The following is a 13,119-nucleotide window of genomic DNA, read 5'->3' as shown; positions in this document are numbered from 1 at the left end:
TCAAGGTAACAATGATTATGAGTGTATTTTAAAATCAGCATTAGACATTGATCATGTACAAGGTCATCAAGGTTTTTTGGATGAATTTTCAAATTACAAAAAGTTGATGCTCGCACAGATCAACTCTGATGGATTTTTTAAGTTGCCTAAACTGAAGAATGTTGACCTTAACTACACCAAGTATCTTGTGAGTGTGACTGATATAAGGGAACGGTGTTTGAATTTGTCAATGATTTGCAGAAAGTGTGTTGGCATTCCTTGTAGGCAAGGACAAACCAATAGTGCCACCTGTTACCTAATTTTTTGTTAGAAACACCGTGTACAACATAGGCATATACAAATTGGTGTACCACAACCACATATTGACACACATAGGCTTACACAGTGCTTACCCAATTTGGGAATCACAGAGCTCAACAAATTTGAACATTTGATAAAAATCAAAGGTGATTCTGAAAAGATGATCACAGCCTCTTGTGCAAGGATGTGTGCTAATGTTTGTGATGCCATATAAATAGGGTTCTTCTTTGCGATTGTAGAGTTGGATATTGTGGCCCAGCTAGGTTTGCAAAGCCGACGCACAATGGTGCCAAGCAATTTGCAAGCTAGAACGCCCCTAACCGTTTTTTTGTTATGCACCACCATGAAGCATGGTTCAACATGACCGCCGAGCAGTCGTCATCAGCGTTGCTTTATGGCACGAATGAATAAACGGACCAGAAAATGTAAGCTTAAAATGGATTTTTTACAATGGCTTGAAATGTTTTTTCTAACATAATATAGACGCAAACGCTCATACATACGCTATTGGGTAAAATGGAATTTTGTACTATGTGTGAGCTTTAAATGGATTCTCTTTTTTAACAATTAGCTTAAAATGGCACCATCAAATTATGCTCTCGCCGACCACGATAGTACAATACTAGTAGGAAGAGGCGCGAATCAGAAAGTTTGTGTGTGCACTTATGTTGTTTTTTTAGTGAGAAAAAATAGAAACAATGTGTTTGAAAGCAAGCTGATGCCGTGAAAGTATCTGTGTATTTAACGAGTTCATGTTGGTCCTTGTACTTCCTTATTTGTAGAAGCTAGGGAGATCATAGCAGCATGCAAGAAAGTTATTTTCCACATGAAAGAGCGTGGTGTCATGGGTAACTATGGACACTGATGCCGACTCATTTGGACCAACCTGTGACTGGATGGTTAAGAGGATAATAATATCTTCAGTCCGTCAGGTTTCAAGTCCTAGACTTGACATTGATGCTTGCATTTTCTTCGATTTACATTAGGCCTTTCGACGATGTGCGTTCATGTAGAGAAGATGTTTCCGCCGACTACAAAGACGTCTGTGGTGACTTTGCCATCTCAATATAATGTGCCGCCCCAGTCTCTCGGAGGTGATCATACAAGTAGTGCGTGCGTGTGCGTACGTTTATAAGGATGAGTGTATTTGCGCATGTATGAGCGTCTGTATCTGTATAGTGTTAAAAAATACGCAACATACACGAATACGGTGGACCAGACCTTAATAGAAACACCACTAACATAGGTAAAAATAGCACAAAACTAAGAGTGGACTATAGAAAAACTAAAGACACATGTCAACTAAACAGATCACTTACCCTCAACACTTGAGACGCTTGAAGTTGAGTCTAGCTTAGCCATTTTGATACACCAAGACGATGAACCGGACCTTAACTGAAACACCACTAACACTGGTAAAAAAAGCACAAGACCAAGAGTGGATCATAGAAAAACCAAAGACACATGTCAACTAAACAAATCATTTACGCTCAACACTTGAGACGCTTGAGGTTGAGGCTAGCTTAGCCACTTTGATACACGAAGACGGTGGACCGGACCTTAACAGAAAGACCACTAACATAGGTAAAAAAGGCACAAAACCAAAAATGGACCATAGAAAAACCAAAAACACGTGTCAATTAAACAGACCAGTTACGTTCAACACTTGAAACGCTTGAGATCAAGGCTAGCTTAGCCACTTTGATACACGAAGACGATGGACCGGACCTTAATAGAAAGAAAACTAAACACAGGTAAAAAAAAGTGTAAAACCAAGAGTGGACCCAAAAAATAAAGACACGTGTCAATTAAACAAATTAGTTACGCTTAACACTTGAAACGCTTGAGGTTGAGACTAACTTAGTCATTTTGATACATGAAAACGGTGGACCAGACCTTAACAGAAAGAGCACTTACACAGGTAAAAAAAGCACAAAATCAAGAATGAACCATAGAAAAACCAAAGACACGTGTCAATTAAAAAGATCACTCACTTGAAACGCTTGAGGTTGAGGCTAGCTTAGCCACTTTAATATTTGTATATATGTGTGCCACACTATCGATTTTGTTTTTTAGCGATCAGCATAGACAGAGGAATCTTTTTGGAAAAAGAAACTACAACTGTTTATTTAAAAAAAATACATGCAAAACCTTTTTTTAAACCGTTCAATCGAATAACTTAGATTTGTTAATTAAATAATAATAATAATTAAATTAAAAAGCAAAGCCCTTGTCGCCACGCAAAGAGCAAAAGTGCAAAACCCCCTGATAATCCCACCTCGCCTTTACCGCCCGCGCTGTCCCCAATGGCGATTCCGGAGGAGCTGCGCCGCTACTGGCTGCCGATCCTCCTCGCCGCCGCCGGCTTCCTCTTCCAGCTCCTCGTCCTGCCCAAATCCTTTCCGCCCTCCCACTACGACGGTGAGAGCCCGCTCCCCCGCTCCCCGCTCCCTCCTCGCGCTCTCGCACGCGTTCTGAGATTTGTTGGATTGATTGGTTGATTTGGTTGCAGCGCTCGGAATCCAGAGGTTTGCGCCGGTGGAGAAGGTGGTCGAGGCATACGAGCTGCTCTCCAAGGAGTGGTGAGCGCGATTGATCCGACCTCACTGATAATTTCTCACTTCCAACCCTGTGGTGTGCTTTGCTGGATGGAGTCTGACTGTAGTCGCAAGTGCAGTCCATGAGTTCTGGTTTGGGCAGTAGACTCGTGATCTGGTCTTGGTGGGGCTGGGCATCTGTTTGGAGCTTAACAATCTGGTAGCGTCGGTGTAACTTATTGATGTTTCCGGTGACAAATCTGACAGTTCTGTTAGTAGCAAACACAGTCTAGTTTATCTTTTGTGTGTATTGTAGAAGTGCATGCTCTAGCCAATGCAACCAAAAGACCGATCTGATGGAAGAGACTAGGCAATACATTTATACGTCAACATCCCCCTCACGTGTGGCTCCCTCAGGCCTAAACGTGGACCGAAAATGGGCTGCAATTTAATTGCGCCAGCTGGGTCTTGAACTCAATACCTCTTAGCTCTGATACCATGTAGAAGTGCATGCTCTAGCCAATGCAACCAAAAGACCGATCTGATGGAAGAGACTAGGCAATACATTTATACGTCAACATGTATTGATGGTGCTGACTGCTGACTGTCGGTGCTTGACTAGGCTTTTAATTCCCTGCTCCATTCTGTTACTAAGATATTGTTTTTTAGGAGTAATTCTGGTTGTGCCCATTACTAGCTGCAAAGTTTTGCCTGTAGGGTAGAGTGTGTATTGGCATCGAGCTCGTGATATGGAATATCAACTTTTAGGTCACAGTTTGGAGTTTAGCATAGGTGACATATAACTCTGATGAGGCCCTGCACATGATTCCATACCTGAAATTGGATTTTTTTTGTTGGTTACCATTATGCTTCTTGCCTCTTGCCATGTTTTGTTTTCATACTTTTAATTCATTATTTACAACAAATTAATGATCCTTTTCATGATGCCAACTTTAGGCTTGCTGAAACAAATGACCGGTCAACTGTTGATATTATAAAGGTGAGAGTCAGAATCCATAATTACTAGCCTTTGTAATTTCCATGTGCAATACGAAGATATTTCATACAAAGTTTCATGTGTTGTATGCATGGGGGCTGAATTAGCTTTCCACAGTGCACCGAAGCACCTTAAACTGCAATTCCACTATTTGCTTTTCTGTGTACATTACTTCCACTATTTGTTTTTCTATGTACATTACGTTTGTTTCAGTAACATGTACATTACTTATTTGGTCCCTGTAGTATCTATTTAAAGTTCCAACTAATGGACTTTCATAAACAACTTTATAGTTCTGTGGTGTTTTATACAGATCCGTTATGCGTATGAGCTGTTGACAAATCCAGTTTGGAAGCGGGACTATGATCTTTTTGGTCTGGATCATCATACGGTGATCTCCCTGCTCCCCTCCCTCTCTGCGTGCGTCTCCGCGGGAAGGCTTTTTCTTTTCTTCCTTTCTGATCTAACCCTTAGTTTGCAATTTTCATCATGGTAGGATATCTTCGAGAGAGTCAAAGAACAATATCAAAAAGAGCACTTCCTGAAAATAGATCTACCTTTGTTAAAAGATTCTTTATCTCGTAAGTTATAACCATCTAATTCTGATAAGAAATGATGTTTTCCTTTTGATGTCTTGGACATAACACCATTTCCGTTCCATAGATTCGACTGGTCATGCCTTCAATGTACTCACACGTGACTCATTGATGTCTGCCATTGCTGAAGATTACCCGTTGCTCATACAGGTAAGTTAGAAGGCCGTAACTTCATCAATTTTAACTTTTCAGTGCTCTATGTACGTCATATTTGCATGATTCTTGAGAACATCTTTTTGTTGGAAGTTGGCAAACAAGAAATCCTGACCACCAGCTGTATTTTTTCCCTACTGTGCAGGTTTATTCAAAGGGGAGTCCTCGCTGCGCTCAATTTTTTGAGTACTGGAAGCAAATTGGTATGTTTACCATGTTGACTTGCTTGCCATTTTGTGCATTGCACTCTTTAACAACATATTTGTACACTGTATAAAAAGATCAGTGATTGTCAAAGTATTAGCCGTGGAGAAACAGAGCTGCATTGGTTTTTCTGTGTCCGATCCCTCTTATAGCATTTAGTAATATTTAAGGATGATGGGTAAAAATGGAGGTGTAAGAATTGTGATCTAGCATTGTTCATTTTCTTCTTTTAAATTGACACTTCACAAATATATAGAAATTTATGTTCTGCACTCACAAGTTATAACTAGATTTGTCCATGGAAATATTTTTGCCGAAATGAGAGTTTGCTACTTTCTAGCATTGCATTTTAAACTGAAGTTTTAGCCATTATCTTTGAGCAGCAATTTTGTGGATCTATTGGCAGCTGACTTGATGGCATTTTCCATTCTCCCAAATACTATGCTATTGTTGACAACTCAATATAACTACAGCTTCTGTCTTGTAATGCAAAAAATTGAAGTTTCTATAGAGAATTCTCTTTGTGGATTAAATATACCTCACCTTTCATTCTTGTCTCTGACAAAATATTTGCTTCATGATCTAGACACTCGACTGGACGGCGTGGCCAACACTGCTATGGTAGAACTTGGTGATGTGCCACTGGCGGGGTATTTTGCAGAAAAAAGGTTCTCTCAACAGCCATTTTTCCGCAATGGTAAGTCAAGATAACATGCCATTAAAGTTACAAAAAAGATAGCATGTCATTTTCAATCATAAGATGAACATAAGTAAGCACTTTAGCTATTATCAGTGCAAGTGCAAGTGCAGCACATGGAAATGCTTATTTTAGGTGTTTTTAGTTCTGGATTTGTGTCAAAATGAGTAGGTTCACAGTTGGTAAAGCGGTCTTCTGGGAATTTAATATGACAACCTTGTTTTGCTATTGGGAATAATGTGGAAACCAAAGAGTATTCAAGACAACTGGTAGGTTCATCATTTCGTGCCAAGGATGGAGGGATCTTTTTTCAACTTAGTGAGCATCAACAAAAATACTTCCTACAATTTTGCCCTGAATTTTAGTCTTTTAGATAGTACTCCCTCCGTCCCATAATATAAGAGCGTTTTTGACACAACACTAGTGTAAAAAACGCTCTTATATTATGGGATGGAGGAAGTAATATTTAGTAGTTCGAATTTTGAACATTACATGTTCTTTGTATTATTTTTTAGAAGAAAAAAAGACTTTTTCCTGTTTAATGTTCTTTACTACTCCTATATATATCTATCTACCCATGCAGGTATACCAGCTCTTGTTGCATATCCTGCTAACTGCAGAAATCCATCCTGTTATATGAGGTGACTGTTCTAATCAGATTCCAGAGTATCAGTTAAAGAAATAATAAAAGTGTGACTCGTCTATTCCTGTTAATGGTTTACGACATGTCTATTTCAATCGATTCCAAAGATATGACCTCAATATAACCATTTCCTGTACCCAGGTACCCAGGTGAGCTAACTGTGGATTCTGTTGTCAACTGGGTAGCATCATCAATTGTTGGTTTACCTCGGATCTTGTACTATTCAAAGGAGACACTGGTAAGGTTTTTGACTGGCTCTTTTTTTTTTGTTCGTGTTTATGTGGTGTTCTAAGGAATCATATGAAATCACAGTAATCAGTAGTACAACATGCAAACAGTTTGTGTTAGGCAATGGAGTACAGACCTAATGGGTGTTAGTATATATGAAATTGCCTTCTTGGCTCCTGAGATAGGTTTGTCATTATGCTAGTTAAGTGAATGTTCTCGACGCTCACATCTAGGTACTAGTTTGGAGCTGAGGTTGTATGACCTCCTAGTTAGTGGAATTCAGGACTCAGTTCCGTCTTCACTTGTTTATTTGCAACAGCAAGTCCTAGTCTTATGGCATCATTAATTTATATATGCCGCATTATCCTAACCTATGGCACCACAAGTACAATAGCCAACGAGTACACTCTATGTATGATTCCTGTTGTTCATAATTCGCTGTGCTGTCTGTTTTTATTCTAGAATTGCACTTTAATTAGATAGATTTTTACCTGAGAGGGACTGCGCCTTTAATGCAGAGCTTATATCATTTCAGGGACCCCAGTTCATTGGGAAGAGTAGCCATCATAAGGTAACTAGATTTACTGCTTTTGTTTTCATACATATGCCCGTGCATCTGTGCTATCTGCCTTACTTATTACTTGCACCCTTTTCAATGTGCATGTGGAGCACATGCATACAATCCTAAGTCCATAGCTATAATCTAGTCATGCCATCTTTTTTATGTGCGGCATAGGTCAAGGCTATCTTTTTCTCAAGCACTGGGGAGCGTGCGGCTCCATTCCTTCGCCAAGCTGCCCAAGAGTATTCCAGCTATGCATCCTTTGCATTTGTCCTATGGAAAGAAGAGGAATCCCAGATCTGGTGGAATTCGTACGTTCTTTACTTCTTTATGTACAATATGTTGTTCTTTCTTATTTGTGCCTGAGTTGGTATTCATATAATGGTATAATTGTTTCTACTGAATGCTGCATGCTTTGATAAGTAAAGTTGGAATTTTCTTCAGTTGATACAAGCTGTTTGAATATTTTTAAGCATTGTGAAACCTCATCCATATCTAGCTAACTATGCAAACTGCAGTTTTAGACCTTCTCACCGCAGTTTCATGTTTCAGTAAATTGATTATCGTGGCTACTAGCCGATATTTGTTTGGTCTGGAAGAAGGAATATGATGTACTCCCTCCGTAAACTAATATAAGAGCGTTTAAGAAATTGGCTTGATTAACTAGGGCACATGCACGAAGTTGGTCGCATGAAATTGGTTTGATTAACTAGGCCAAGAAATTGGCCGTGCATGGGTTACATTGGAGTCGACCAGGTGAAGGGCTAAGCCACGTGTATGCGGAAACTACCTTGACTTCATGGCATAAATAGTTGTGTATTCTAGGACCTGTATTCTTGAGAAATTTTACTGTTTTTCTAAAGATAGTTAGGGTTGTCTGAACACTGCATGCTGAAATCGCAGGTAGCAGCTTTCTAGCAGTAAAAAATGTAATTTCCAGATCGGTGATTGAGCACTGCATTGTAGTGAAGCAAAACACATCTTTTGCTAAGTATGGCAAACCATATTTCCATGTCGAATCGGCTACAGCTATTAGTACTTCGGTGTTTAATTTTAAGAAATCATGTTTATCAGTACTTTCTTGTCTCTGCTCAAGCAGATTAGGAGTGGAATCTGCTCCTGCACTTGTTTTCTTGAAGGGACCAGGTGCCAAACCTGTTGTATACCATGGCAAGCTTCTATCCCCTATTTATCCTTTTGATTTTATGCAGTGAAATCGGACCAAACTGATTTTTTACCTCCAATTCAGGAACTTTTAGCAAGTCCGAGTTCACAGAGATAATGGAGGAGCATAAGCACCAAGGTATTATTAAAATTTGTCTGCGAATCAGCAGTATACTGGATTGTCATTTTTACTAAGAGAACTTATGTGCTTTTTCAGTAATACTCATTTAATTCTTTTCTTGATTAGAACTCCAGCAGCTAAGAAGTGACACATCTTTGGATCTTGGTTGTGATGCTAGAGGTCATTCACGCGCTGGGAAAGAAATGATGATATGGTATTGTGTAATAGCTGCAGGTCGCCCTGGTGTAGAATTAAGTAAAAAGAGACAAGTAAGTTTCTATAAGCTGGGTGCAATAACAAGTTGGTGAAGTTATCCCTCCTGAACCAACTTCATCATTCATTAGTTGCCAACTTATATTGTTTTGGAACTTGAAACTTCTTTAGATTTTGAGGAAGGCCCAGGACCAACTACTCAGTGCTGCTGGTGGAAGTACTGCTGGGAATTTGGAAAATTTAGTAGAGGTAACAAGTGCTGCAACTGCCTTAAAAGATGACAGGCTGACCTTTGTTTGGTTGGATGGAGAATTGCAGAAGGTAGACTGCTTCACAAAATTCTTTTTTATTTTTAATATACATTTTTTAAGCTTGTGGTGCTGTACTTGCCGTTTGGTGACATGCCCCAGAAGGCCACACTAGCTATTGCTCTGCTTTCCTGAATTAGTTGAGATATGGGCATATTTATCTGCTTCAGTTGAGATATGGGCATATTTATTTTTAATATACATTTTTTAAGCTTGTGGTGCTGTACTTGCCGTTTGGTGACATGCCCCAGAAGGCCACACTAGCTATTGCTCTGCTTTCCTGAATTAGTTGAGATATGGGCATATTTATCTGCTTCAGTTCAGATAAAGATGTCTTTCATGGGTTCTCTCACCACCTCATATCCAGGTTCCAGGTCCATTACATTACCTTATACTACTACATGACCAGCTTACAGATAAGAATCATAGCCTCTAGTATTGCAGAACAGTACTTGATCTGATTGAAGCGGGCCTCTCGAGTGATATGATTTTGTAGCGCATGCCTCATTAAAACCCTGAAATGTGCTCTCGCTGTACATCCATATTTTGTTTTTGTTTTTTACCATATGCAACATACCCTCCTATGTTTGTGATTAATCTCTGTTAGAAATTAAGCGATCCTTTCATGTGCTTATTAGCTACAAATCCTGAAAGGAGTATTTTCCACCAAGTGGAACAATGTCCATTTAAGTGTATATTCTTGAAATTCTACAATGATTCTGCAATGAATGATGCTGTATATCACTGGAATCAGAGTATTTGGAACAATTTAGGCCCTAGCTTCAGCAAATGGCTTAGTCATGACATTCTCAATTCTGAACAATCAAACAAGCTTGTAAATTTGGATAACAGTACCTCCTTTTACAGAAAATTTGTGCCTTCTACCTTGCCACTGATTACAATGGAGCCTGTGGTCCTAGAGGCTTTGAAGATGACAATGATAAGCCTGAAGTATTCATTGTCCGTTTCCAAAGAAATGCAACATACGAGGCGTTGAAAGCCGACAAAAAGAATAATCTTATAGAGACTCTCCAGGGACAGGACACTCCTGATGCCTCCCAGCTAGTGGCTAGGTATAATGGCCCAGATGAAATTCTGGAGGTGCGTAATTCACTGGTTTATTAGTTTACATATATATGCGGTCAACTCATGCAGCTTAAAATACATTTTTAATTGCTTATTTTGGCAGATAAACAAGTGGGTCTCTCAGATTATCAAAGATGGAGATACTAGAGAAATTCCTTACTTTGTAAGTCTCTTAAAGCATGTTCCCTTTTGAACTTTCTCTAGCATGTCTTCTGAACTTAAGTAGCACTACCTCTGTAACTTAATATAAGACGTTTTTTGACACAGTCATAGTGTCAAAAAACGTCTTATATTAAGTTACGGAGGGAGTATTTCTGAAGAGATAACATATCCGCTTAAATAAAAAAACCTATATGGAACAAAATTAAATGTGGACCTGACACCAAGAATACCAAAGATGCCTAAACTCACTTGGCGCAGGAGACACGTACCTTTACATTGGGGTGCAAACTTTAATGCACTATCTAAGTGCCCCATATGTTGCTATGGATGTCTCTTCCCCACCCTTACTACAGTATTTCTTCTGCTCCCTCTCTTTACATCAACCATTGTGCACCCACCCATATGTTTCTCCCCCGCACGTCTCCTCCACCCTCTCCGTGCAAGAGTACAAGGTGTTGTCATCTTCCTCCATTCATGATTTTTTGGTTTTGTGAATGCATCTCTCAGTATGGTGTACATGTGTTTTTCACCAGCGTCAAACAATGACTACCTACCACGGCCCACTCTCTAGCGACTACAAGTCTATAGCACACCCTTTCAGATTACTTCCTCCTTGCAATCGGACATCGTGTGATGTTTCTTCTCTCTTCCATTTATGCCCGTGTTGCTTCGTTCGTGTTGTTCCATCGTCTTCCACTCCACCACCAATCTTCTCTAACTATGGTAAATCGTCGCTATGGTTTCTGTTGGCTGATGGTGGCGTGCTAATCATGCTGCCTTAATATGATGAAAGCATGCTTTAAATGATGCTCAGAACATATGGGTAACAAGTAAGCTAAAACTTTGTAGGTATAAGGTGGTTGTGCATTAGAAGGACCAGAAAAAATTGTGTTACGACCACATTCTTGCTATTTACTACTCCCTCCGAACTAAAACCACGACAGTTATTTTGGATCGGAGGAGTACCTCTGTTCATTAATATAAGACACTTTGGCAGTTCAATTTGAACAGAGGGTGTAACTTTTATGCTTATACCTAAGTTGTTGAAGGAATGGCAATAAGTAGCTACATGGTCAGAAACTCTTTTAAGCACATTAGAGGAGAGGTTTTACATTTTTTGGAAGATCTTCGAATGAGCAAACAAGCAGTGAGGTCGATCCCTGGGCATGTTTCAGCAGAAAAATGATGTGTGGTCGTTTTCTTCCTGCTGAGTCTGCCTCGGTCAGCTTTGCGCCTTTGCCTCATGTCAGAATCATCCTGATGAAATAAGAATGCATAATATTTGTTCTTTTACATCATATCAGTGCTCCCTGCAAATGTGCAATACCCAATCCTTTCTATAGCCTTGCACTGATGGTTTATGTACAAAGAAACTTTTCTAACAATTAGAATTAAGCCAAGATCAAATGAGCACATTTATTCGTACCAAGTAATTCACAAGCATTTTTAGAAACATAATTTTTTTTCATTAAACTATTAGATGATAATGTTTTCGGAGAAATTATTTTGTCTGAAGTGCAATATTTGTCGAACAATTATTCATCCATTATGCCATCCATTTTCTGTATCTAGACTTCAAAGGTACCAGATCTTGTACCTGAAGAAACAAATAAGGAATGGTTAAGCGGTACCAAAGGTATCCGCTCGGCAGGGAAAAGTTTAAAAGAGAGGGTTCAGAACAGTGGCTTCAGTTTCAGAGATTACTTAACTGACCCAAGGATTGGTCCAGCTTTGCTGATGCTTGCATGCATTTCATGGGGAACAATATGGTTCAAGAATATCCAATCAGCTCAGAAGACTCCAAAGGTAAGTACTTGTTTGACTTACCAAGTCAAATAATATCCACTTGCATTCTTTACTGATCCAAACAAGCATTCACTCCGCTCAGCTTTCACATTTGTTGCTCAAGCTGATTACAGCTAAATGACAATATAGTATTGCATGAAGCATTCATGAGCAATAGTCGTAAACTACAATATCATTTTCCCTGACATTGGCATGAACTATTCACGAGCAATAGTCGTAAACTGCAATATCATTTTCCCTGACTTGTAGCATGAAAGGAAATACTGAGGCCAGCAATACAATCACCCACACTGTCATGGTTTGCTGTTCATTCTTCCAATAAAACATCAACATAATGGCACTTGATGTTAAGCTTTGACTCAGAGTTAACTGTGTATTATATATAGTTCAGGAAGCGTATATTATTTTGACCATATATTATGTCTGAATTCTGACCGTATGTTATATGAACGCAATGGCTGAATTCTGACCGTATATTATGTCTTTCAGGACGAAGCTCCTAAAGACAAGACCGACAAACGTCGCCGTCCAAAGCTTAGCACGACACTCTTTGGTCAACCTGAATCCAGCGCGGATCCTGAACCCAGAGATGCTCGTCAGTGGGAGATAGAGGACTCAGATTCAGACTGACGAATCGTAACCCAACATTGAGGTTAAACTCGGCTAAATATCTTAGTTGAGCGATGGGGCTAAATTAGCTTAGTGCCTGACAAAGCATAGCCAGTCTGAAAAATGCTGGATCATATATCTGATCTTTATTGCTGTATATTTTTTGCATGGATCTATCCATCTGCTTGGAAGCTGGCATAGGCCTCTCAGATTCTCAGGGAATGTATTGTTAAAGTTCTTAAATTTTTGTTCGGAGGTTGTGAAGTTGGGGGTGGAAGAGGTGAATGGACGACGAACACCTCACCACCCCCACAAACTCCATACACATGGATAGTAAAGATTAGTTACATCACAAGCCTGTGTTGGATACACTGTACTGTATATACTGAATAAATAGGATTGCCTGTTTAGGTTCCGCTTGGAAAAGCGAGATTTTGCATAAGTTTCATTAGAAACTACTCTCCCATTTCATGATACATAGCATGTTAAAAAAAGTGATGCCTAACTTCTCAATCGGTATATAGAAAAGATTAATGAGATTCATCAGATACAACAGTACGACCACATTTGTCATATAAATCATGATTTCTGTTTTCAGCTACCATATATTTATATGAAATAAAACCTTTAAAATTGCATCTCAAGGCTGTTTAATGTATGAAATGTTATATTTGGCTATGGAACAACTACCAAAGCTACATCCCAGATTCCTATAGAGTTGAGAGTCCTCTCA

General features: G+C 39.3%; 1 protein-coding gene across 1 annotated transcript; it reads left to right on the top strand.

Moving 5' to 3' along the window:
• Window positions 1-2,559: 2,559 nt before the first annotated feature.
• Window positions 2,560-12,812, top strand: LOC119353694. Its single transcript, XM_037620346.1, has 20 exons — window positions 2,560-2,721; window positions 2,813-2,882; window positions 3,795-3,837; window positions 4,148-4,225; window positions 4,331-4,415; window positions 4,498-4,580; window positions 4,729-4,786; window positions 5,374-5,484; window positions 6,068-6,125; window positions 6,269-6,365; window positions 6,891-6,926; window positions 7,092-7,228; window positions 8,017-8,087; window positions 8,167-8,220; window positions 8,329-8,471; window positions 8,587-8,736; window positions 9,591-9,824; window positions 9,913-9,972; window positions 11,544-11,777; window positions 12,267-12,812. The coding sequence occupies exons 1-20, from the start codon at window positions 2,607-2,609 to the stop codon at window positions 12,405-12,407; spliced, it is 2,058 nt and encodes a 685-aa protein (XP_037476243.1). The 5' UTR covers window positions 2,560-2,606; the 3' UTR covers window positions 12,408-12,812.
• Window positions 12,813-13,119: the final 307 nt, after the last annotated feature.

This window comes from Triticum dicoccoides, chromosome 2A, assembly GCF_002162155.2.
Source record: "Triticum dicoccoides isolate Atlit2015 ecotype Zavitan chromosome 2A, WEW_v2.0, whole genome shotgun sequence".
NCBI lineage: Eukaryota > Viridiplantae > Streptophyta > Magnoliopsida > Poales > Poaceae > Triticum > Triticum dicoccoides.
This window is presented reverse-complemented; position numbering and strand designations above follow the sequence as displayed.

What these genes read in the sequence shown, in the direction of transcription:
- LOC119353694 (XM_037620346.1), top strand. Translation starts at nt 2,607, where the DNA reads ATGGCGATTCCGGAGGAGCTGCGCCGCTACTGGCTGCCGATCCTCCTC. An exon ending in TCCGCCCTCCCACTACGACG is followed by an intron (nt 2,722 to 2,812) that starts GTGAGAGCCCGC and finishes ATTTGGTTGCAG; the next exon opens with CGCTCGGAATCCAGAGGTTT. An exon ending in ACTATTCAAAGGAGACACTG is followed by an intron (nt 6,366 to 6,890) that starts GTAAGGTTTTTG and finishes ATATCATTTCAG; the next exon opens with GGACCCCAGTTCATTGGGAA.